Here is a 27,048-nt window from a genome sequence, read left to right on the forward strand (position 1 = left end):
GCGGTATGCGGGCCTCTCACTGTTGTGGCCTCTCCCGTTGCGGGGCACAGGCTCCGGACGCGCAGGCCCAGCGGCCATGGCTCACGGGCCCAGCCGCTCCGCGGCATGTGGGATCTTCCCAGTCCGGGGCACGAACCCGCGTCCCCTGCATCGGCAGGCGGACTCTCAACCACTGCGCCACCAGGGAAGCCCTGGGGCGAGAACCTTTAAGGCTATGCAAATATACTATTCCTACTTAGAGTTTTGGCCACTAATTTTAGCTTTCACTGGTAGATCTTGCCTGCAACAGTTATTACTGTGGTGTTCCAATTGGTGATTTTATATTTCACCTCTTTCTTCTATATTTATTAACTGGGAATCCCCTGTAAGGGAAAACTTTCATTTCCAGCATTTATTTATTACATCATTTATTTATATCAGTATGGATATTTATTTTATTCCCAACCATGGTTATTCAACCCACCTTCTTACTCAACCATTGGCACTCTCTGATCTGTCTTCTGTTCTATAATTTTACCCTTTTCAGAATGTCAAATGGAATTATATGTATCTCCTGGGTTTGGCTTAGCAAAATTCATTTAAGATTCATTCACGTGGTTGCTCCCTTTTTTTTTTAGGTCAGTTCCTTTACCCTCACTCTTTTAATTTCATCCAATACTATTATGTTATTATGTTGCTCAAATTGTTTTGTGTTTGGGCATTGAGAGCTATCATAGGTTAACTTTTGGATCCTCTTAAAGTATTCTTATCATTTTTAAGAAATAACAGTTTTATTGAGATATAATTCATATAACATACAACTCACTCATTTAAAGTGTACAATTCAGTCGTTTTTAGTGTATGCACAGATAAGAGTGATCATCACCACAGTCAGTTTTAGAGCACTTTCATCAACTCAAAAGAAACCCCATATGCTTTAGCTATCATCCCCCATACCTTCATCTCCCCAATGCCATGCAACTACTAATCTATTGTTGTCTCCATATAAATGGAATCAAACAATATGTGACTGATTTCTTTCACTTTACATAATGTTTTTCAAAGTTCTTCCATGGGCTTCCCTGGTGGCACAGTGGTTAAGAGTCCATCTGCCGTGCAGGGGACACGGGTTCAAGGCTTGGTCCAGGAAAATCCCACATGCTGCGGAGCAACTAAGCCTGTGCACCACAACTACTGCGCCTGTGCTCTAGAACCCACGAGCCACAACTACTGAAGCCGGCACACCTAGAGCCTGTGCTCCACAACAAGAGAAGCCACCGCAATGAGAAGCCCACACACCGCAACGAAGAGTAGCCCCCCCTCGCTGCAACTAGAGAAAGGCCGCACGCAGCAATGAAGACCCAACGCAGCCAAATATAAATAAATGAAATAAGTTTATTTTTAAAAGTTCTTCCATGTTTTAGCACGTATTAATACTTCATTCTTTTTTATGACTGAATAATATTCCCTTGTATGGAATATTTTTGTTTTGTATCAATTTTCTTTATCCCTTCATCAGGTGATGGACATTTGAATTGTTTCCACCGTTTAGATATTGTGAATAACGTTGCTAAAAACATTCATGTATAACTTTTGCGTGGACATGTTTTCGTTACTCTTGGGTATTTACCTAGGAATTAAATTGGTGATTCACATGGTAACTCTATGTTTAATATTTTGAAGAACTGCCAGACTTTTTTCCACAGTGGCTTCACAATTTTTCATCCTCACCAGAAGTGTATGATGGTTCCTATTTTTACACATCCTTACACACACTTTTTTTTTTGGCCATGCCACGTGGCTTACAGGAGCTCAGTTCCCCAACCAGGGATTGAACCCGGACCATGGCAGTGAAAGTGCCAAATCCTAACCACTAGACCACCTGGGAACTCCCCTACACAGACTTGCTTTTATCTGATTTTTTATTCTAGTCATCCTAGTGTTATGAACTACAACTGCACTGTAGTCTTGATTTGCATTTCCCTGATGAATAATGAGGATAAACCTCTTTTCATAAGTTTATAGGCCATTTGTATATCTTCTCGGGAGAAATTTCTATTCAGATCAGTTGCCAATTTTTAAATTGTGTTATTTTATTGTCCTTTTAGTATTGAGATGTAAAAGTTTTTGGTGTAGTCTAGATGCACGTCTCTTATCAGATATATGATTTGCAAATATGTAATCCAATTCTTTTTTATAAAAACCGATCAAGGCAAATATTTATTTATTTATTGGCTGTGTTGGGTCTTAGTTGCAGCACGCGGGATTTTTCATTGCGGTATGCAGGCTTCTCTCTGGTTGTGGCGCCCAGGCTCCAGAGCGGGTGGGTTCTGTAGTCTCAGCACGCAGGCACTCCAGTTGGCGTGCGAGCTCAGTAGTTGTGGCACGCGGGCTTAGTTGTCCCGCCGCATGTGGGATCTTAGTTCCCTTACCAGGAATCAAACCCGCATCCTCTGCATTGTAAGGTGGATTCTTTACAACTGGACAACCAGGGAAGTCCTTGTAATCCAGTTCTGTAGGTTGTCTTTTCACTCTCTTGATACTGTCCTTTCAAGCACAAAAGTTTTGCATTTCAATGAAGTACAGTTTATATTTTGCTTAGTTGCTTGTACTTTTGGTATCATGTCTAAGAATTCATTGCCAAATCCAAGGTCATGCAGATATACCCCTATGTTTTCTTCTAAGAATTTTATACTTTTAGCTCTTACATTTAGGTCTTTGATCTGTTTTGAGTTAATCTTTTCCTATAGTATGAAATAAGGGTTTAACTTTATTCATTTGTAAGTGGCTATCTGGTTGTACTAACACCAGTTTTTTAAACTTTATTGGAGTATAATTGCTTTACAATGTTGTGTTAGTTTCTGCTGTATAACAAAGTGAATCAGCTATACGTATACATATATCACCATATCCCCTCCCTCTTGCGTCTCCCTCCCACCCCCCCCACCCCACCCCTCTAGGTGGTCACAAAGCACAGAGCTGATCTCCCTGTGCTATGCAGCTGCTTCCCACTAGCTAGCTATTTTACATTTGGTAGTGTATATATGTCAATGCCACTCTCTCACTTCATCACAGCTTACCCTTCCCCCTCTCTGTGTCCTCAAGTTCATTCTCTACATCTGCATCTTTATTCCCATCCTTCCCCTAGCATCTTCAGAACCATATATATTTTTTAGATTCCATATATATGTGTTAGCATATGGTATTTGTTTTTCTCTTTCTGACTTACTCTAGGTCCATCCACGTCACTACAAATAACTCAATTTTGTTCCTTTTTATGGTTGAGTAATATTCCATTGCATATATGTGCCACATCTTCTTTATCCATTCATCTGTTGATGGACACTTAGGTTGCTTCCATGTCCTGGCTATTGTAAATAGTGCCGCAGTGAACATTGTGGTACATGACTCTTTTTGAACTATGGTTTTCTCCGGGTATATGCCCAGTAGTGGGATTGCTGGGTCGTATGGTAGTTCTGTTTTTAGTTTTTTAAGGAACCTCCATACTGTCTTCCATAGTGGCTGTTTCAATTTACATTGCTACCAACAGCCAGCACCATTTATTTTTAAATTATTCTTTCCCTATTGAATATTCTTGACACACTTGCCAAAAATCAGTTGCCCACAGATGTATGAGTTTATTTCTGGACTCTTAATTCTATTCTGTTGATCTGTATTTCTATACTTATGTCCATACTTCACTGTCTTTGATGCTGCTTCTCTACAGTAAGTTTTAAAATTCATAAGTGGGAGTCTTCCAACTTGTTTTCTTCTTCAAGATTGTTATGGCTGTTCTATGTCCCTTGTTAATCTATATAAATTTTAGAATCAATTGTCAATTTTTATGAAGAAGCCAGCTGGGATTATGGTAGGAATTGCATCAAATCTGTAGACTAATTTGGGGAGTATTGACATCTTAACAATACTAAGACCTGTGATCTAAAACTTTGGGCTTTTTTGGAACTTCCCTGGTGGTCCAGTGGTTAAGGCTCCACACTTCCACTGCAGGGGGCACAGGTTCAATCCCTGGTCGGGGAACTAAGATCCCACATGCTGTGTGGCCAAAAAAATAAAATAGAATAGAATAGTTTCTTTCCTTTAATTAGATTTTTATTTCCTTTGATCAGTGTCTTGCAGTTTTTAGGTGCAAGTTTTGTAATTCTTTTGTTAAAGTTATCCCTAAGTATTTTATTCTTTTGGTACTATTGTTAAGTAGTATTGTTTCTTTAATTTTGTTTTTAGATTGTTCATTACAAGTGTATAGAAATAGAATTGATTTTTTTATATTGACCTAGTATCCTGGCACCTGGTTGAACTCAAGTATTCTTTAGGATTTTATATATACAGGATAATGTCATCTGCAAATAGAGATTTACTTCTTCCTTTCTTTTCCTCTCTTTTCTTTATTTTTTTTTTTGACCACACCCCTTGGCTTATGGGATTTTAGTTCCCCCACCGGGGATCAAACCTGGGGCCCTGCCAGTGCGAGTGCTAAGTCTTAACCACTGGACCACCAAGGAATTCCTACTTCTTCCTTTCTAATCTGTATGGGTTTTATTTATTTTTCTGGCCTAATTGCCCTGGCTAAGGCGTCTAGTACAGGGTTCCCCAAGCCCCAGGCCACGGACTGGTACTAGTCCACGGCCTGTTAGGAACTGGGCTGCACAGCAGGAGGTGAGCGGTGCGCGAGTGAACGAAGCTTCATCTGCTGCTCCCCATCACTCCCCATCACTCGCATTAACCGCCTGAACCATCCCTCCCCACCCCCCAACCGTCTGTGGAAAAATTTTCTTCCATGAAACCGGTCCCTGGTGACAAAAAGGTTGGGGACCACTGCTCTAGTACACAGTTGAATAAAAGTGGAAATAATTGGCATCCTTGAATTATTATTGATCCTAGGGGGAAAGCATCCAGTGTTTCATCATTAAGTATAGTATTAGCTGTAGGTTTATATAGATGCTCTTTACCAGGTTGAGGAAGTTTCCTTTTATTCCTAACTTGTTGAGAGCTTTTATTATAAAAGCGTGTTGAATTTTGTCAAGTGCTTTTTCTGTGTGTGCTGAGATGGTCATGTGGTTTTTAGTTTTATATTATTGATATGATATATGACATAGATTATTAAATGTTAAACCAACCTTGCTTCCTGGGGAAAATTTCATCGTGATTTATAATTTTTTTGTATGTTATGTAAGATTTAGTTTGCTATTCTTTTGTTGGGGATTATTGTGCCTATATTCATAGGAGATGCTTGTCTCTTGTTTTTATTTTTATTTTTTGTCATGCCTTTGGTTTTGTTTTCAGCATAATACTGACCTCACAGAATGAGTTGGGAAATGTACCATCCTCTTCTATTTTTTTGGAAGTGTTTGTGAAGAATTGTTATTGAGTCTTCTATAAATGTTTGGTAGAATTCATAGTGAAAGCACCTGGGCCTAGGCTTTTCTTGCTGGTAATTACTGATTAGTGACTTGATCTCTTTACACGTCGTAGGTCTGTTCAGATTGTCCATTTATTCTTCAGTCAGTTTGGATCCTTTGGGTCTTTCTAGGAATTTTTCTATTTGTAGTAAGATACCTAATTTACTGGCATACAATTGTTCATAGTATTTCTTATAATCCATTTTTATTTGTTTCTGTAAGGTGGATAGTAAATTCCTCTTTTTTATTTCTGATTCTAGTCATCTGAGTCTCCCCTATCTCACTTCCTCCCTTCTCCCCTCATCCCCCCTCTATCTAGCTAAGGGTTTCTCAGTTTTATTGATCTTATCAAAGAACTGGCTTTTTGTTTCATTGATTTTCTCTATTGTTTTTCTATTCTGTTTTATTAATTTGTGCTCTAATCTTTTATTATCAGTTCTTTCTACTTGCTTCAAGTTTATTTTGCTCTTGCTTTTTAAATGTCTTAATTTAGAAGGTTGGATTACTGATTTTACACCCATCGAGGAACCCATGGAGGAGCCAACCCAGAGTTGCCTCATCAGAACAAAAGGAAATATCACCCAGGAAACTCCCAGAGTTTCATAAGCACTGTCAGGAACCAGGGTCAAAGACCAAATATTAGAAGAGAAATGCTTCTGGTGCTCTTATCACTTAGGAATCTTCACGTGTTTTAGGAGCCCTGTGCCAGGAACTGGGGGCAGAGACCAAAATATGTTTTCCATTATCTCACAGGCCCAAATAAACAAGTCTCATGATGCAGCCCAAGAGATCTTGATAAATTAGGCTAATTGACTCTCTTCTTCCTGCATTCAACTAGAACTTTAATTTAGTTACCTCCAGATTTATGAGCATTTCTTCTGTGTTGGAGGGGTTGTTACGGAAAAATTTTGTATGTATATATATATATTTTTAAAATAAATTATTTATTTTTGGCTGCATTGGGTCTTCGTTGCTGTGCGTGGGCTTTCTCTAGTTGCAGTGAGCGGGGGCCACTCTTCGTTGTGGTTCACGGGCTTCTCATTGCAGTGGCTTCTCTTGTTGCAGAGCACGGGCTCTAGGCATGCAGGCTTCAGCAGTTGTGGCACGTGGGCTCAGTAGTTGTGGCTCGCGGGCTCTAGAGCACAGGCTCAGTAGTTGTGGTGCACAGGCTTAGTTGCTCTGTGACACGTGGGATCTTCCTGGACCAGGGCTCGAACCCATGTTCCCTGTACTGGCAGGCAGATTCTTAACCACTGCGCCACCAGGGAAGTCCCCATATGTATATATTTTTGAATTTTTCAAATATATTGAGCCTAGAATAGGGGTAAAGAGAGAAAGGATAAGGTCCTGGATTGTTCTTGAAACCCAGGTTGCTGTCTTGTGCTCAAGTAGGTCAACTTGGTGACCTCAAGGATGAACCCTTAGGGTCATAGTAACCTGCTCTCCTAAGGGAGAGGCTCATAACATTGTGTGAGTGACCATCACAACTATATTCAACATGAGCCAAGACATAATTAAAAACACTATTGTTGAGAATATTTGTAAATATATGCATGTGAATCAAGAATGGCACCACCTTGGCCCTACTGCTCCTACTACATTTACTTTAAGGGGGAAAACTTGTATGGGCCCTGAGGCCTGGAGTCTCCTCAGGCTTGAGGATTCTCTGAGTTTCTAAGACCCCTGAGGCCCCAAAATCTTGTGGACTAGCATGTGAAGGTATATTAAAAACTCTCTCATTGATTTGGTAGTACCAAGAATGCTCCATGGGTGCTGGGAGCCTAGCAACCATGGGGAAAGTGGCAGTGGCTTATGCTTACTTAAAAGCATATACTACATTCCTGAAGACACTATCTATCCTCTCAGGATATTGTCTTCCAATTGGCAACATAATTGAGTCTTTAGTAAGCCATTCCACCTTTCAAGTTAGGCCAGCTCCTTCTGGGTAATAGAGTATGTTGTAAGACCAGTTAATTCCAGGGGCATGAGCCTTTGCTGTGAAATGAGTTTCTTGACCAGATGCAATGCTATGAGGAATACTATGAGGTTGATAAGACATTCTTTGAGACCACAAGGGGTGGTGCTGACAGAAGCATTACACGTAGGGAAGGCAAATCCATATCCAGAATGTGTATCTATTCCAGTAAGAATGAATCTCTGCCCCCTCCATAATGGAAGAGGTCAAATATAATCAACCTGCCAGGAGGTAGCTTGCTGGTCCTCCCAGATAATGGTGCCACATCAGGAGTTAGTGTTGATGTCTGTTGTTGATGACAGATCAGACACTTAGCAGTAGCATTAGCCAAGTCAGCCTTGGTAAGAAGTCCATGTTGTTGAGCCCATTCTTTTTTTGCCACCCCATGCAGCCTGCAGGATCTTGGTTCACGAGCCAGGTCAGGCTGAAGCTCCTGCGTTGGGAGCTCCAAGTCCGAACCACTGGACTAACAACAGAGAACCTCAGATCCCAGGGAATATTCATCAGGGTGAGGTGTCACGGAGGTCCTCATCTCAGCACCAGGACCCAGCTCTACCCAACAGCCTACAGTCCCCAGTGTTGGAAGCCTCAGGCCAAACAACCAGTGAGACGGGAACACAATCCCACTCAGAAAAAAAAAAAAAAAAAAAAAAGGAGGAGTTACTAACAAAGAAACACAACAGTACTTGTTTTTATATTTGCCTATGTAGTTATCTTTACTGGTATTCTTTATTTGTTAATACGGCTTTAAGTTTCTGTCTAGTGTTGAGTATCCTTCCTTTTCAGGCTAACAGAAATAGTTTAGAATTTCTTTTAGGGTAGGTCTACACTGACTTAGCTTGGACCAAACTTTAATCAGGCTTCTCTCGCCCTCACAAGCCCCAAACTTTGGCTGTCCCCCAGTGTGACCAAGCACAGAAATACAGAATATATCCTCCCATCCCTTAACAGCTCATTCCAAAAAGGGCTTAACAGAGTCAGACAAATTTCCAGTCAGACTACCCCATCACGCTGTTTGTTCACCTCCTCCACTCACTCAATTTCCTCTCGAGTTCCCGCTAATCCTTCTTATTCCTCCCTAGAAAAGAAAAGCCTTTTTCTATTTAATTTTGAGACGCTTTCCGATCCTTAAGTCAGGGCATTATTTCTATTGCAGTAGTCTTTTTTAGAGGCTTCTCTTTACCCGAAGCCTGGATTTATTTTTGAAATACAACGCGCCATCTTGCTTATCTTTTTCACTGCTGAGAGAAATGCTACCATATACTGTTTACTTTTAAACAGTATCATCTTATTGCTAGTATTTCCTAGTATTTAATTCATTTAATTTCTTAGTATTTAAAGTAACGTTCCTGTTCATATTCATAATTCACATTGATTTACAACTTTGCTTCCTTGGGTAGCCTGGTGTTTAAAAGGCACATTGGCTGTGAGACTGTTTTTCTGAGGTACTAAAAGAACTCAGGGCTGCATACAGTAGAAGTGATAACCCTAGCCCACAATCTCTGAATTGCTAAGGAACAAAAATGTTACCGAAATTCTTTCAAGGTACTGGGCGAGCAGGCTTCTGGGAAATGGAGTCTGGAAGTTCGTGAGCTCACCGCGCATGGTCACGGGAACCGGTCTCTTTTTTGCGTCTCCTTCTGCGCATGTCTAATAGCCTGGAGGCGCTGCCTCTAGAAAGCCTCGGGGCGATTGTGGCAGACGGTCACGGAGCGTCCGGGACTGCGCGCCGCTCAGGGAGCTGGTGCGGCCCTAGTGGGAGTGGCGCGCGAGGCAGAAGGGTTGGCCGAGGGCCGGGGGGAGGGAGGGGACGGCCCTGCGCGGCTCAAGGGAGTAGGCGGGTGGACTGCGGTGCCCGAAGGTGGGGAGGAGCAGGACCCGCGGCGTAAGAACCTGAGAGGGCAGGAGGTGGCGGCCTTGGCGGAGTTTCTTTCTGGAGAAGTCGTCGGCGTCGGGCGTGTGGACGCCAGACCTCGGTGAGGCTGCAAATTCCGCGACGCAGGCCGCCTGGTCTCTGCGGCCACGGGAGTGGGGCATGTGCACATGCGTGATGGGTGCGCCCTGCCCGCGAGTGGGGGGCGGGTTTGATGGGAGCTTGGGTGCAGGGCAGAACTAGGTATAAAGGAATTATCTGGGAAAGTTACCTACGTGAGACTTCATTTTCTCGTCTGTGAAACTCAAGATATTAATAACATGTGCCTCGTGGGGTTGTTCAGAGGATTAAATACCATAGCACAGTGCCTGGCAGTAAATGTTAGCTACCGTGGTTCATAGAAATAATTCTTCTTCTTACTCGTTACTTTATGGCTCACAACCTGTCACTTAGGTCAGTATAACTCTCCCCACTGTAGCAGATTAGAACACTGAGACTGAGAGGACAGTTATATAGACAAAGCCACAAAACTATCAGATAACAAACTAGAAGACATACTCAGATTTTCTCCGAATGTCATGGTCTTTCGCATTTACTGTCTTGGTTATAAAAGCCAGCACTGCATCCTCCCCAGAACTTAGCAAAAATAATTTGACGTGTGAAGAAATAATTTGAACGGTTGAGTATTACCATGTAACAGCTCTGTTTCTGGGATTTCTAGATGTCTTCGGAGTCCTGGGGACAGACAACATAATTGTTTCTGAGTTAGTTCTGTAACAGTCTAGTTTTGTGTTCTGAGCAGCCTTGGTTTGAGTTCATTGAAGGTCCGACCTGAGATTCTATGGAATAATGGATACTAAGAGCTGAACTGCGGGCCTGGGTGAAGGTTCCAATGAAAATGAATTTGTTCCTTAGGTGCATTTCTCATCTACCTTGGAATAAAGTACCTCTTGTGAAGTAAGGAGGAGTCTCTAGGAACAGAATCTGACGTGGGAGAGAACCACTCCACCATTTGAGCAAGTGTCTTAGCAGAGGCAGTAGTTCCTAGAAGGGAGCAGATCCCAGGTTTGCACTGCCTGCTCAGAATGAGTGAGATTTGGATGTTGCCACATTCAGAAGTCGTCACAGGCTGCCTGATGGAGGAAAGTCTGGACCAGTTTTCAGAAGGCAGGGGAACTGGGCTGAGAGGAATGAAGGAGGGTTAGGCAGCTCAGGAAATACAAGTTCACTGGAGAGCTTTTGAGGACATGGTGTGAGGAAAGGAGCTTTACAGGCTAGATTGGAATGAATTCTGTTTTAGCAATCCCAGTTAAACCCGCACTCTCTATTTTTCACTCACTCATCCCAGATTCTGAGCTCTTAGCACAGTGAATCTGGCATCTAAAAATACGCTGATGATTTTCTTATACAAAACAGTATAAGAAGAACTTTCTATTTGTCTTGTTAAAAGTTGGGAAAAATTGGTCCTGAAGGTGTAAATGAATTTCCCTGGCTTTGTGTTAGTGGCAGAGCCAAGAGTAGATGTTGAGTCTCCTGATACCCAGGCCGGTTGCTGCTGCATCATCATTGGTAAAATGTTTCTTAAAAGGCAGTCTTTTGAGGATCTATATATACTTTTTTGTATTTTTTTTTACTTTTATCCATATTAAAAAATTTTTTTTAATTAGTTGATTTTTAAAATTGAAGTATCATTGATTTACAGTGTTTCAGGGGTACAGCAAAGTGATTCAGTTACACATAGATATATTCTTTTTCAGATTCTTTTCCATTATAGATTATTATGAGATACTGAATAGCTTTATATATATAACTATATTTTATAGTTCCCTGTGCTATACAGTAGGTCCTTGTTGTTTATCTATACACATACTTTAGAAAAACACTTAAAAAGTAGCCTTGAAGTGCCTCCTTCCCTTTTTCTGTAGCTTTGGGTGAATTCTCTACCTCAAGCAGTAAATAAGAAAATATATGTGTACATTACAACATTTGCTGTATATCTTAATGAAAGCTTAGTGTTCCTTCATTTAGGGTATTGTTATTTGACCAATTTCCTTGTAATTTTTAAATTTCTTTGAAATAAAGGGGTACATATATTGTTTAAAAAAAAGTAGAAAATAATTACATTCACCCAGTGAAAAATTGCATACCCAAACTCTGCATGACCATATCACAGTCACACACAGACATGTGAGTACTTTTTTTCATATGTCCCTTCCTGCCCCTTCTCCAGGATGAAAAGGATATTCTCCCACATAGAAGCATTTTACCCAGGCTAGTTTTGTAGCCATTTAAATAGGCAAATCCAGGAGTTGCAGGCAGTCTATATCTCTAATGACTTTATTCCTCTCTTTCTATCCCAGCTATACCTTCAGAGATTTCAACATTTTTCCAAGACCAGCATAATATGAAGAAATCTTATGTGAGTTGTCAAAGTCTTTCTACACTGTTTAACAATGTATTTTATGAGGTTAATGACTCCTATACTTGAAATGGAAAAGTAGAAATAGATAAAATGAAACTGAGGGAAACAGCATAGCATAATGGTTCTCAAACTTTAATGTGCATTAAAATCACCTGGAAAGTTTGCAAAACATGGAATGGGGCCTGAGATTGCAGGTGATGGTGATATTGAGGTCTACAGGCCAGTAGCATTGGAATAGCAGGTCACTAGAGCAGAATTGGCAAGGAGACACATACACACAGATCATAAGAAATTATGTGGTTACCAAATTCAAGCTGCAAATATTTATTTATTTATTTAAAAATTAATTTTTATTGGAGTATAGTTGCTTTATGATGTTGTGTTCATTTCTACAGTACAGCGAAGTGAATCAGCTATATGTATACCTATATCCCCTCTTATTTTTTGGATTTCCTTCCCATTTAGGTCACCACAGAGCATTGAGTAGAGTTCCCTGAGCTATAGAGTAGGTTCTCATTAAAGCTGCAAATATTTCTGACCATTCTGGTAGTCATGGCCAAAAAAAAGACTATGTTACATGGCTTTTATTGATCATGTGAATAAAGCTGCCTGATTCCTTTTGGAGCCAAAAGATTTTCTGACATTGAAAGCTGAAAGAAGAAAAAAAAAAACCTTTTGTTTCTTTTCCTGTAAATGATGAACAACCTTTTGGTGGCAACCATGAAATAAATGCCTGTAATTATTCTTCCGTGGATGCAAAAGATGGTACCAAGCAAAACCCAGTTAATGAGATTTTTCAGGAGGCCATATTACTGATGCTCATGTAGACAGCTTTCTGATGGTCTTGGGTTTTTTGGGGGGGCCCACCCCTGCATAAAACTAGAACATCTACAGAATAAATTGACTGCATGTCCTTAAAATAAATTTCTAAAATTCTTTGTCTTGCTCAGTATGTAGAGTGTTCAGTTAAGAGAAGATTTTCTGGCAGGTGTTTCTGCACCTAATTACATTTCAATCTGCTTCATGCAGAATGGATTCTGCCTCATCATTTGCTGGAATTTGGTCAGTGAAAGTCACCAATAATATATATTGTTTAAGTACACGTAAACAATTAACCATTTTAAAGTGTACATTTCAGTGGCGTTTAATACATTCACAGTATCGTGCAACCATCATCACTATCTAGTTCCAGAATATTTCCATCATCCCAAAATAAAACCTAATACCCTTTAAAGTCATTCTCTATTCCCCTTTTACCGCAGTCCCTGGCAACTACTAATTTACTTTCTGACTCTAAGAACTTGCCTCTTGTAGATATTTTACATAAATGTAATTATACAGTATGTGTTTTTTGTGTCTTTCATTTAGTATGTTTTTGAATTTTATCCATATTGCAGCATGTATCAGACTTCATTCCTTTCCCACCCCCCAGCTTTATTAAGGTATAATTGACAAAATTGTAAGATATTTAAAGTACATATCATGACAATTTGATATACATATATGTTATGAAAGGATTCCTCCCATCTAGTAAATTAACACATCCACCACCTCACATATTTTTCTCTTTTTTTGTGAGACATTTAAGTTCTCCGCAGATTTCAATTATACAATCAATACAATGTTATCAGTGTAGTCACCATGTTATACATTAGATCCTCAGACATTTTTCACTTTATAGCTGAAAATTTGTACCCTATTACCAAGATTTCATATCTTTTCATGACTCAATATTCCATTGTATGGAGGTACCACATTTTGTTTATGCAGGTATCAATTGATGGACATCTTTGTTGTTTCCACCTTACAGCTATTGTGAATAGGGCCACCGTCAACATTTGTGCACATTTTTGTTTGAAAACCTGTTTTCTGCCTGTATCACTGCATCTTTTCCAGTCTTGAATAGTCTCATTAAATAATTGTATTTCATTAAAAAAAAAGAAAACCTGTTTTCAATTATGGGTATATACCTAGAAGTGGAAATGCTGGGTCCTATGTTAATTATTTTTAACGTAATGAGGAACCACCAAACTTTTTCACAGTGGCTGCACAATTTTACATTTTCACCAGCAATATATGAGAGTTCCAGTTTTTCCTCATCCTCAGCAACACTTGTTAACATCTGTATTTTTTTATTATAGCCATCCTAGTGTGTGCGAAGTCGTATCTCATTGTGGTTTTGATTTGCTTTTCCCTAATGACAAATGAGCACCATTTTGTGTGCTTCTTGGACATTTCTATAACTACTTTGCAGACATATTTATTCGTGTCCTTTGTCCATTTTTAAATTGGGTTGTTTATTATAAGAGTATTTCGGGTACTAGGCTTCTATCAGTTATATGATTTTCAAATATTTCCTCCCATTCTTTGAGTTGTCTTTTCATTCTTTTGATAGTATATACTTTGAATCAAAAAGGGTTTTAATTTTTTTAAATAAATTAGTTTAGTGGTGCTTGATTCTTTTTTTATAAATTTATTTTATTTATTTTATATTTGGCTGCGTTGGGTCTTTGTTGCTGCGAGCGGGCTTTCTCTAGTTGCAGCGAGCGGGGGCTACCCTTCGTTGCAGTGGGTGGGCTTCTCATTGCAGTGGCTTCTCTTGTTGTGGAGCACAGGCTCTAGGCACGCAGGCTTCAGTAGTTGTGGCTCGCGGGCTCAGTAGTTGCGGCTCGGATCTAGAATGCAGGCTCAGTAGTTGTGGCTCACGGGCTTAGTTGCTCCATGGCATGTGGGATCTTCCCAGACCAGGGTTCAAACCCGTGTCCCCTGTATTGGCAGGAGGATTCTTAACCACTGCACCACCAGGAAAGCCCAAGGGTTTTAATTTTGATGAAGTTTGGTTTATCTATTTTTCTTCTGTTGTATGTGCTTTTGATGTCATATCTAAGAACTCATTGCCAAACCAAGATCATGAAGATTTACCGTGTTTTCTCCTAAGAGTGTTACAGTTTTAGCTCTTACATTTAGGTCTTTGATCTATTTTGAGTTAATTTTTGCGTATATAACATGAGGAAGGGGTCCAGTTTCATATATTTGTATGTGGATATCCAGTTGTCCCAACACCATTTGTTGAAGAGACTGTTTTTTTCACGTTGAGTGGTCTTGGTACTCTTGATGAGAAATAGTTCACCAGAGATGTGTAGGTTTTTTCCCAGATTTTCAGTTCTGTTCACTTGATCTATATGTGTACCCTTATGCCAGTTCCATACTGTTTTGATTGTCTAGCTTTGTGGCAAGTTTTGAAGTCAGAACACATGAGTCCTCTGATTTGTTCTTCTTTGTCAAGGTTGTTTTGGCTATTCGAGGTTCCTTGCAATTCCACGTGAATATAAAGATCATGTCCATTTCTGCAAAAAAGGTTGTTGGATTTTTCATCGAATTTGTGGAACACTGGGGAGTCTTCTTATCTTGACTATATTAAGTATTTTATCCCATGAACAAGGAGTGTCCTTCCATTATTTAGGTCTTTAATTTTTTTCAGCAAAGTTTTGTAGTTTTCAGTGTATACAAGTCTTGGACCTCCTTGGTTAACTCTGTTCCAAAGTATTTTATTCTTTTTGATGGTATTGTAAGTACAGTTGTTTTCTTAATTTACTTTTGGATTGTTCATTAAACTGATATTTTGTGTGTTAATCTTGTGTTCTACAATTTTATTGAATTTATTAGCTCTAATAATTTTTTGATGGATATTTTAGGATTTTTTGTGTGTAAGATCATGTCATCTAAAGACAGAGATAGTTTTACTTCACTGTTTTTAATTTGGATGGCTTTATTTCTTTTTATTGCCTGGTTTCTCTGGCTGGGACTTCTTTTACAGTGTTGAATAGAAGTGACCAAGGTGGGTATTCTTGTCTTGTTCCGCATTTTAGTGGGAAAGCTTTCAGTCTTTTACCATTAAATACTAGCTATGGGTTTTTCGTAAAAGCCTTTTTATCAGGTTGGGAAGTTCACTTCTATTCCTAGTTTATTGAGTGATTTTATCCTGAAAAGGTTTTGGATGTAGTCAAGTGCTTTTTCTGCTTCACTTGAGCATCATGTGGGGATTTTTCATCTTCATTTGGTATATTAAATTGATTTTCTCATGTTGAACTGCTCTTGCATTCCTGGTATAAATTCTACTTCATCATGATTCATGATCTGTTTATTTATTTGTTTGTTTATTCATTCATTCATAATGCACCACGCAGCTTGTGGGATCTTAGTTTCCCGACCAGGGATGGAACCCTCGCCCCCAGCAGTGGAAGTGTGGAGTCCTAATCACTGAACCGCCAGGGAATTACCCATGATCCTTTTAATATGTTGTTTGGACTCAATTTTGTAGTATTTTGTTGAGGATATTACATTTATATTCATAAGGAATATTGGCCTGTAATTTCATTTTATTGTGATGCCTTTATCTAACTTAGATATTAGGGTAATTAATGCTGGCCTCATTGAATTAGTTAAGAAGTACAGTTTACCCTTGAACTACACAGGTTTAAACTGCATGGGTCCTCTTATATGCAGAGTTTTTTCAATACTAGATATTACAGTACTACACAATCCATGGATGGTTAAATCTGCAGGTGCAGAACCGCAGATAAGGAGGGATAGCTCTGAAGTTATACTCGGATTTTCAACCACACTGAGGTCATCACCCCTAACCCCTGCATTTTTCAGGGGTCTGAAAAACGTTTTTCAGGGTTTTTCTTCCTCTTTTTGGAAGAGTTTGGGAAGGATTAGTGTTAATTCTTCCTTAAATGTTTGTTAAAATTCAGCAGTGAAGTCATCTGGTTCTGGACTTTTCTTTGTTGAAAAGTTTTTGATTACTGATTTGATCTCTTTGCTTGCTATTCACATTTTGTATTTCTTCCTGAATCAGTTGGTTATTTGTGTTTCTAGGAATTTATTCATTTAATCTAAGTTTCTAATTTTTTGACGTAAATTGTTTTTAGTATTGTCTTATAACCCTCTTTATTTCTGTTAGGTTGGTAGTAATGTCTCCATTTCTGATTTTAATATTTTGAGTCTTTTTTACTTTGTCAGTCTAGCTAGAGGTTTGTCAGTTTTGTTGATTGCTTTTTAGAGAAGCACTTTTGGTTTTGTTCATTCTATTTTTTTCCCCCACTTATTTGTCTCTCCTCTAATCTTTATTATTTCCTTCCTCCTGTCAGAGACAAAGACCAAAATATATCTATATTCCTTACTGTATCACAGTATCAGAAGGATAGAGACAAACAGGGAGAACACCATGTGATGACAGAAGAGATTGGAGTAATGCAGCTTCAATCCAGAGAATGTCAAGTATTGCTGGCCACCACCAGAAATAAGGGGGAGGCAAGGAAAGTTTCTGTCTAGAGTCCCAGAGGGAGCATGGCCTTGCTAACACCTTGCTTTTGGACGTCTAGACTCTAGAACTATGAGAGGATAAATTTCTCATTACAAACCACCAGTTTGTGGGAATTTGTCATAGCAACCCTAGGGATCTAATCCATGTGGCATAGATTTGTAATTATTGTTTTATGCTTTTGTCTTTTAAGTTAGATAGAGAAAAAAAGGAGTTATTAACCAAAAATATAATAATATTGGCTTTCACATATACCTTTATAGTTTTTAAAATTATTTATTTGTTTGTTTGTTTATTTATTTATTTTGGCTGTGCCGGGTCTTAGTTGCAGCATGTGGGCATGCGGGACCTTTAGTGGTGGCATGTGGACTTCTTAGTTGCGGCATGTGGACTCTTAGTTGCAGCATGTATGTGGGATCTAGTTCCCCAACCAAGGATCAAACCTGAGCTCCCTGCATTGGGAGCGCAGAGTCTTACCCACTGGACCACCAGGGAAGTCCCTACCTTTATAGTTTAATGGTGTTCTTTATTTCTTTAACTAGCTTTGAGTTAGTGTCTTCCATTCATTTTATCCTGAAGGACTCTTTAGGTTTTCTTGAAGGACAAGTCTATTAGCAACAAACTCCCTTGGCTTTTGTTTATCTGAGAATGGCTTAATTTCTCTTTGTTTGGAAGAACAGTATTTTTGAATATAGACTTCTTCATTGAAAGTTTTTCTTTCAGCACTTTAATATGCATGCCACTGCCTCTTGTTCTCCATGGTTCTGATGAGAAATTGAATATTCCTTTTCAGGATCTTCTGTACATGATGAGTCACTTCTCTCTTATTTCTTTCAAGATTCTCTTTATCTTTGACAATTGATTATACTGTGTTTTAGTGGGTCTCTTTGTGTGTATCTTACTTGAAGTTCCTTGAGCTTTTTGGATGTGTAGGTTCATGTCTTTCATCAACTTTGGGAGGTTTTCGGCTTTTATTTTTTCAAATATTTTTTCTGTCTTTTACTTTCCTTCTGGTACTCCCAATATGCAAATGTTGGTGTGCTTGACGGTGTCCCACAGGTCTCTTAGGCTCTGTTTATCTTTCTTTATTCTTTTTTCTTTCTCAAACTGTATAATTTCAGTTTACCTATCTTCTAGTTTGCTGATTCTTTTTTCCATCTGTTCACATCTGATGTTGAACCCTCTACTGAAGTTTTTATTTCAATTTTTGTACTTTTCAACTTCAGGATTTCTATTTGTTGATATTCTCTTTGGTGGAACATCATTCTTCTGGTTTCCTTTAATTTCCCCCCCATGGTTCCTTTACTCCTTTAACCTTATTTAAGACAATTGATTTATAATCTTTGTTTAGTAAATCCAAAGATTAGGCCTCCTCAGGGAAGGTGTCTGAATTTTTTTCTTGTGAAAGGGCTATACTTTCTCATTTAAATGCCTTATAATTTTTTGGTGAAACTGGACATTTTGAATATTATAATGTGTTAATTCAGAGATCAGATCTCCTCCCCAACCCTCAGAGTTGTTACTGTTGTGTGAGGCATAGTTTTTTGTTTGTTTCATAAATGTCTAAACTATTTTTGTAAAGACTGTCTTCTTTGTTGCATGTCATTACTGAAATCTCTGTCCCATTTACATAGTGCTCAACTAGTGATTTAACAGAGATTTCCTTAAGTGCCTGGAGTCAACAAAACTAAAAATCTCCCCAGTCCTTACTGTAGGGTTTGTGTGTATTGGAGCATATCCTCAACACCACACTGGGCAGTTTAAAACTCTTCCCTCACCCTCACTTCTTATTTGTACAGAGCTTGATAGTCACCCAGAGTTGAGAGCTTAGGATTTTGTCATGTCTTTTTTGAACACGTGCCTCATCCTAGATATGTGTGGGTCTTCTAGATTTCCAGGACTATATGGAAACTTTTCAAAGCCCCAAAGTATTTCACTCCCCAGCTTTTCTTCACAGACTTTTTTGACATATCTTTTGTTTGCTCCAGCTGACGTCCTTTGCCCCAGTGGCAGCAGCTGGTTCATTTGCCTTTAAATGTTTTCAGTAAATGCCCTTCATGTAGTCATTTCTCTGATGTGAGAGGTTCTGAGCATTCTGCTGTAGTCTTTTCAGGTCTCCACCAGACAGTTCAAAACAAACAACCCCAATTGTTGAGAAACAACTCCATTCTGCTCTCTCTGGCACCAGGAATCTACACCAAGAATATTGGAGTCCATCTTCAAGACCAAATGTTACTGGTTGAACTGTCTCCTGAAAATTTGTATGTTAAAGTCCTAATCATTGATATCTCAGAATATGATCTTACTGGGAGAAAGGGTCTTTACAGAGGTAGTCAGGTTAAAGTCAGGTCATTAGAGTGGGCCCTAATCCAATACTAGTGTCCTTATAAAAGGGAAATTTGGACACAGAACTACATATAGCAGGAAGACGTTGTAGAGTTACAGGGAGAAGACAGCCATCTGAAAGCCAAGGAGAAAGGCTTTGAATAGATTCTTATCTCACAGCCCTCAGAAGGAACCAGCCCTGCTGACATCTCAATCTTGGACTTCTAGCCTCCAGATCTGTGAGATAATAAACTTATGTTGTTTAAGCCACTCAGTCTGTATACTTTGTTATGGCAACTGTAGCAAGCTAATACAGCCTGAGAGGGTGAGATGAAGCAAGGGTAAGTTAAAACAACACAAGATCCCTCCTACCAGGTTTCAGTTGCATTTTTCTTGATTAATCATTCTCTTGATTGTTGTAACCTTTGTCTATTTTCCAGAGTTCTACTAAAGTTGATTCTGATAGTTTTTGCCAGGTTTTTATGTGTTCCTTTGGAGGGATGTGGCCCTGAGAGTTCTGTGCTCTGCTGTTTTCCCTGGTCAGAGTCTGTTACCAATGATATGTTGCAGTTTTGGAGTTACTTGACCTCTCTGCATCATTTGACCTCACTGCCTGCTCTTCTGCACAGCCTCCACTAGCAGCTCCTATAACTTCATACAGCCCTCCTTCTACCCCTCTAGTGATGTCTCCTTCAGAACAATTAAGGACTTTGACTCCTGGCAATTAATGTATCCCTGTATGTTAGTTTCCTGTTACAGCTGTAACAAATTGCCACAGATTTAATGGTTTAAACCAATACAAAGTTAGAGGGAAGTCCAAATTAATCTTACAAGGTGATGACAGGACTTGTACCTTCTGGGCTCTGGTGGGAGAATCTGTTTCCTTGCTTTTTTCAGCTGTTATGGCACCTTCCTCCATTTTCAAGGCATATCACATCAGTCTCAGTTAACTCTTTATATTGCCTTCTCCTCTTCTGTAGTCACATCTCTTTCTGGCTCCTTCTTATTTATTAGGACACTTTTGATTATCCTTAGCATCCACCTGGATAATCCAGGATGCTCTCTTTTCAGGATTCTTAGCTAATCACATCTACAAAGGCCCTCTTGCCGTATACAGTAATATTCACATGTTCCAGGATTAGGACATGAATATCCTTAGGCCATTATTCAGCCTCCCACAGCTGGGTTTTCATCCTTGACTCACTGTTCATATACATGTTTATACATTAATTTCTCATTCTATTTGTGTAACTAGACAGAAATGTATGTATCATGGAAGAATACATATTTTGTTTTATATGCTTCTTAGAATTATGTCAGTTATCTCATTTGATATGTAGGTTACTGTACCTCCGATTTAAAAATTTTAATATTGTACTTAAGATTGGTCCAAATTTTTAATGTCATATAATATTTTATTATGAGACCATACCACATTTTAGTTTTCCATTTCTTTACTGAGAGACGCTTGCCATTTCCATTTTTCATTGTCATGTATAATACAGGTGTACCTTGTTTTATTGTGCTTTGCTTTACTGCACTTCACAGATACTGTATTTTTTTTACAAATTGAAGGTTTGTGGTAAATCTGCATCGAGTCTTTTGGCACATTGTTCCAAAAGCATTTGCTCACTTCTTGTCTGTGGTCATATTTTGGTAATTTTCACAATATTTCAAACTTTTTCATTATTATTATATTTGTTATGGTGATCTGTGATCAGTGATCTTTGATGTTACTATTGTAATTGTTTTGGGGCACCACAAACCACACCCATATAAGATAGTGAACTTAAATGTATCTGTTTCGACTGCTCCACCAACCAGCTGTTCCCCAGTCTCTTTCCCTCTCCTTGGGCCTCTGTATTCCCTGAGACACAACAGTATTGAAATTAGGCAAACTAATAACTCTACAATGGCCTTTAAGTGTTCAAGTGAAAGGAAGAATCGCACATCTCTCACTTTAAATCAAAAGCTAGATTAAACTTAGTGAGGAAAGCATGCCGAAAGCCTAGATAGACCAAAAGCTAGGCCTCTTGCACCAAACTGTTAGTCAAGTTGTGAATGCAAAGGAAAAGTTCTTGAAGGAAATTAAAAGTGCTACTCCAGTAAACACACAAATGATAAGAAAGTGAAACAGCCTTATTGCTGATATGGAGAAAGTTTTAGTGGTCTGGATAGAAGATGAAAGCAGCTACAACATTTCCTTAACCAAAGCCTAATCCAGAGCAAGGACCTAATTCTCTTTTCTTCAATTCCATGTAAGGCTGAGAGAGGTGAGGAAAGCTGCAGAAGAAACATCTGAAGCTAGCAGAGGCTGGTTCATGAGGTTTAAGGAAAGAAGACGTCTCCATAATATCAAAGTGCAAGGTGAAGCAGCAAGTGCTGATGTAGAAACTATAGCAAGTTATCTAGAAGATCTAGCTAAGATAATTAGTGAAGGTGGCTACACTAAACAACAGATTTTCAATGTAGACAAAACAGCCTTAAATTGGAAGAACATACCATCTAGGACTTGCATGGCTAGAGAGGAGAAGTCAATGCCTGGCTTCAAAGGACAGGCTGATTCTCTTGTTAGGGGCTAATGCAGCTGTTGACTTTAAGTTGAAGCCGATGCTCATTTACCATTTGCAAAGTCCTAGGACCCTTAAGAATTATGCTAAATCTGCTCTGCCTGTGCTCTATAAATGGAACAACAGAGCCCGGATGACAGCACATCAGTTTATAACATGGTTTGATGAATATTCTAAGCCTAGTATTGAGACTTACTGCTCAGAAAAAAAGATTCCTTTCAGAATACTACTGTTCATTGACAGTGCACCTGGTCACCCAAGAGCTCTGATGGAGAGGTACAATGAGATTAATAATGTTTTCATGCCTGATAACACAGCGTCTGCAGCCCATGGGTCAAGGAGTGATTTTGATGTTCAAGTCTTGTTATTTAAAAAATACATTTCATAACACTATAGCTGTCATAGACAGTGATTTCTCTGATGGATCTGGCAAAGTAAAAACCTGGAAAGGATTCACCATTCTAGAAGCCATTAGGAATGTTTGTGATTCATCGGAAGAGGTCTACGTATCAACATTAACAGGCATTTTGAAGAAGCTGATTTCAGCCATCATGGATGACTTGGAGGAGTTTGAGACTTCAGTGGAGGAAGTAATTGCAGGTATGGTAGAAATAGCAAGAGAACTACAACTAGAAGTGGAGCCTGAAGATATTACTGAATTACTCCAATCTCTTGATAAAACTTTAACGGTTGAGGAGTTGCTCCTTCTAGATGAGCAAAGAAAGGGGTTTCTTGAGATAGAATCTACTCTTAGTGACGATTGTATGAGACTGTTCAGTTATGGGAAGAAAATACTCAGATGCCTACCTACATTTTTTTAATCTAAAAAAATAAGAATGAAATTTTATATATAGATTGACAATATAAGTTTACAATTTATAAATAAATAAGTTTCCCAGAAGGAAGAGTAAGCAGATATTTTGGACACCCCTATTCTATGGGAGTTATATCCAAAAGTATTCAATAACTCACTCCCTGAATAACTCCATAGCTCTTTATCTTATCATAGTCCCAAATGGTACTCTCTTATGTGCTAATTGCTTTTCCTTTAACTACTATTCTTAGAGGTATCCATGGTTATGCTGTTGCCCCAGGTTCATGAATGTTACTCTAATGTTGTTTAACCACTCAGAATTTTACCTCCTCAGTGAAACCCACCCTAATAGCAGGAATAGAACTTTTGTCCCCTTTGAAACCGCAATCAACTTTGCTCATCTTTTCACAATAGTAACATCTTATTGTAGTTATATGCTTGTATATTTGTCTGTTTTTCAGATTATATGCTTCTTGATAACAGTAACATTGCTTTGTCTTCAGATTCCCCCAAAATAGGATAGTTTTTATGGCATGCAAGCATCAATAACATATTAATAACTGGAGGGAATTAGTAGGGAATATCTGTTAGGATTTCTCCCTCTCCAACCAAGTACAGTGCAGAAGTAGACATCCCAAAACGTATTCTGATTGACTCTGAATAGTGAACAGTATAGCCATTCTCATGTAGCTTCTCCATGTCTTTCAATTCTGATTACTTAAATTTGAGCACAAATGTGCTATTTCAGGAATCCTTATCATTTGAGGATGTGACTTTGGACTTCACCCAGGAGGAGTGGCAGCAGCTGGACCCTGCTCAGAGGACACTGTACAGGGATGTGATGCTGGAGAACTATAGTCACCTCGTCTCAGTGGGTAGGGATTGTTTTCCATGTCGATTCCTAGTATGCATGTCCTGTCTTGGTTGCTGACACCTGTGGAAATTTTTTGAGTTTGAAGATACTTAGGCTTGAGATCCAGGGTGATAAGAAGAAGGACTGCTGAAACACCATAAAGAATTTTTCTTATCCCAATAATAGATTGAAATTGGTCCCTGAAGCTTCATTTTCTGTTTTCTTCAGGAGCCGTAAAGCCCATGAGCCTAGCGCAATTCCCATGTCATTTCCCATTCACAGGGTATTGCATCCCTAAACCAGAACTGATCTTCAGGTTGGAACAAGGAGAGCAACCATGGGTATTAGAGGAAGAGTCCCCAAGCAAGAGCTCCCCAGGTGAGTTAGGCTGTATTAAACAGAAGGACACCTGGTGATAGGTATGAATTCTTATTAATCTTAAGTATTGCTCATGTGTTCATTTTTTCTTTTAACATCTTTATTGGAGTATAATTGCTTTACAGTGTTGTGTTAGTTTCTGCTGTGTGACAAAGTTAATCAGCTTTATGCATATGTATATCCCCATATTCCCACCCTCTTGCATCTCCCTCCCACCTTCCTTATCCCATCCCTCTAGGTGGTTGCAAAGCACCAAGCTGATCTCCCTGTGCGATGCAACTGCTTCCCACTAGCTATCTATTTTACATTTGATAGTGTATATATGTCAATGCTACTCTCTTGCTTCGTCCCATCTTACCCTTCACCCTCCCAGTGTCCTCAAGTCCATCCTCTACAGCTGTGTCTTTATTCCTGTCCTGCCCCTAGGTTCATCAGAACCTTTTTTTTTTTCTTTTAGATTCCATATATATGTGTTAGTACATGGTATTTATATTTCTCTTTCTGAGTTACTTCACTCTGTATGACAGACTGTAGGTCCATCCACCTTAGTACAAATAACTCAATTTTGCTTCTTTTTTATGGCTGAGTAATACTCCATTGTATATATGTACCACATCATCTGGCCTTTTATCAAAGATAAGGTGACCATATGTGCATGTTTTATCTCTGGGCTTTCTATCCTGTTCCACTGATCTATATTTCTGTTTTTGTGCCAGTATGATACTGTATTGATTAGTGTAACTTTGTAGTGTAGTCTGAAGTCCAGGAGTCTGATTCTTCCAGCTCCATTTTTCTTCTCAAGATTGTTTTGGCTACTCGGGATATTTTCTGTTTCCATACAAATTGCGAAAATTTTTGTTCTAGTTCTGTGAAAAATGCCAGTGGTAGTTTGATAGGGATTGCATTGAATCTGTAGATTGCTTTGGATTCTTCCGGGTTGTCCATTTTATTAGCATATAGTTGCTTGTACTAATGTCTCATGATCCTTTGTATATCTGCAGTGTCAGTGGTTACTTCTCCTTTTTCATTTCTAATTCTGTTGATTTGAGTCTTCTCCCTTTTTTTCTTGATAAGTCTGGCTAATGGTTTATCAATTTTGTTTATCTTAAAGAACCACTTTTAGTTTTATTTATCTTTGCTATCGTTTCCTTCATTTCTTTTTCATTTATTTCTGGTCTGATCTTTATGATTACTTTCCTTCTGCTAACTTTGGGGGTTTTTTCTTCTTCTTTCTCTAATTGCTTTAGATGTAAGGTTAGGTTGTTTATTTGAGATTTTTCTTTTTTCTTGGGGTAGGATTGTATTGCTATAAACTTCCCTCATAGAACTGCTTTTGCTGCATCCCATAGGTTTTCGGTCATCGTGTTTTCATTGTCATTTGTTTTTAGGTATTTTTTGATTTCCTCTTTGATTTCTCCAGTGATCTCTTGGTTATTTAGTAGCATATTGTTTAGCTTCCATGTGTTTGTATTTTTAAATTAATTAATCTATTTATTTATTTTTGGCTGCATTGGGTCTTCGTTGCTGCGTGGGCTTTCTGTTGTTGCGGTTAGAAGGAGCTACTCTTCGCTGCGGTTCACAGGCTTCTCATTGCGGTGGCTTCTCTTGCTGCAGAGCACAGGCTCTAGGCGCACGGGCTTCAGTAGTTTTGGCTTGCGGGCTGTAGAGCACCAGCTCAGTAGTTGTGGTGCATGGGCTTAGGTTTTCCATGGCCTGTGGGATCTTCCTGGACCAGGGCTCGAACCCGTGTTCCCTGCATTGTTAGGCAGATTCTTAACCACTGCACCACCTTGGAACCCCACATGTTTGTATTTTTTACAGTTTTTTTCCTGTAATTGATATTTAGTCTCATAGCATTGTGGTCAGAAAAGATACTTGATATGATTTCAATTTTCTTAAATTTACCAAGGCTTGATTTGTGACCCAAGATATGGTGTATCCTGGAGAATATTCCATGAGTGCTTGAGAAGAAGCAGTCTGTTGTTTTATTCTGTTGTTTTTTGATGGAATGTCCTATGAGTATCAATTAAGTCCATCTTTTAATGTGTCATTTAAAGCTTGTGTTTCCTTATTTATTTTCGTTTTAGATGATCTGTCCATTGGTGAAAGTGGGGTGTTAAAGTCCCCTAGTATTATTGTGTTACCGTCGATTTCCCCTTTTATGGCTGTTAGCATTTGCCTTATGTATTGAGGTGCTCCTATGTTGGGTGCATAAATATTTACAATTGTTATATCTTCTTCTTGGATTGATCCCTTGATCATTATGTAGTATCCTTGTCTCTTGTAATTGTCTTTATTTTAAAGTCTATTTTGTCTGATATGATAATTGCTACTCCAGCTTTCTTTTGATTTCCATTTACATGGAATGTCTCTTTCCATCCCCTCATTTTCAGTCTGTATATGTCCATAGGTCTGAAATGGGTCTCTTGTAGACAGCATATATACCGGTCTTGTTTTTGTATTCATTCAGCCAGCTGTGTCTTTTGGTTGGAGCATTTAATCCATTTATATTTAAGGTAATTTTCTATATGCATGTTGCTATTACCATTTTCTTAATTGTTTTGGGTTTGTTATTGTAGGTCTTTTCCTTCTCTTGTGTTTCCTGCCTAGAGAAGTTTCTTAAGCATTTGTTGTAAAGCTGGTTTTGTGGTGCTGTATTCTCTTAACGTTTGCTCATCTGTAAAGGTTTTAATTTCTCCATCGAATCTGAATGAGATCCCTGCTGGGTAAAGTAATCTTGGTTGTTGGTTTTTCTCTTTCATCACTTTAAATATGTTCTGCCACTCCATTCTGGCTTGCAGAGTTTCTGCTGAAAAATCAGCTGTTAACCTTATTGAGATTCTCTTGTATGTTATTTGTTGCTTTTCACTTGCTGCTTTAATACTTTTTTTTGTATTTAATTTTTGATAGTTTGATTAATGTGTGTCTCAGCGTGTTTCTCTTTGGGTTTATCCTGTATGGGACTCTCTGTACTTCCTGGACTTGATGGACTATTTCCTTTTCCATGTTAAGGAAGTTTTCGACTATAATCTCTTCAAATATTTTCTCAGACCGTTTCTTTTTCTCTTCTTTTTCTGGGACCCGTAAAATTCGAATGTTGGTGCATTTAGTGTTGT

The 27,048-nt window shown here is 38.8% G+C and overlaps 1 protein-coding gene across 1 annotated transcript in view; it reads left to right on the top strand.

Moving 5' to 3' along the window:
• The first annotated feature begins 9,129 nt into the window (after positions 1-9,129).
• Positions 9,130-27,048, top strand: part of LOC112412358 (zinc finger protein 33B-like) — a 77,411-nt gene continuing 59,492 nt past the window's right edge. The window contains 4 exon segments of the mRNA XM_024764030.1: positions 9,130-9,347; positions 11,605-11,663; positions 23,450-23,576; positions 23,837-23,932. Coding sequence (XP_024619798.1) covers positions 11,649-11,663; positions 23,450-23,576; positions 23,837-23,932 — 238 coding nt within the window. The 5' untranslated portion in view covers positions 9,130-9,347; positions 11,605-11,648.

This window comes from Neophocaena asiaeorientalis, unplaced genomic scaffold (assembly GCF_003031525.2).
Source record: "Neophocaena asiaeorientalis asiaeorientalis breed wild unplaced genomic scaffold, Neophocaena_asiaeorientalis_V1.1 scaffold1133, whole genome shotgun sequence".
Classification (NCBI taxonomy): Eukaryota; Metazoa; Chordata; class Mammalia; order Artiodactyla; family Phocoenidae; genus Neophocaena; species Neophocaena asiaeorientalis.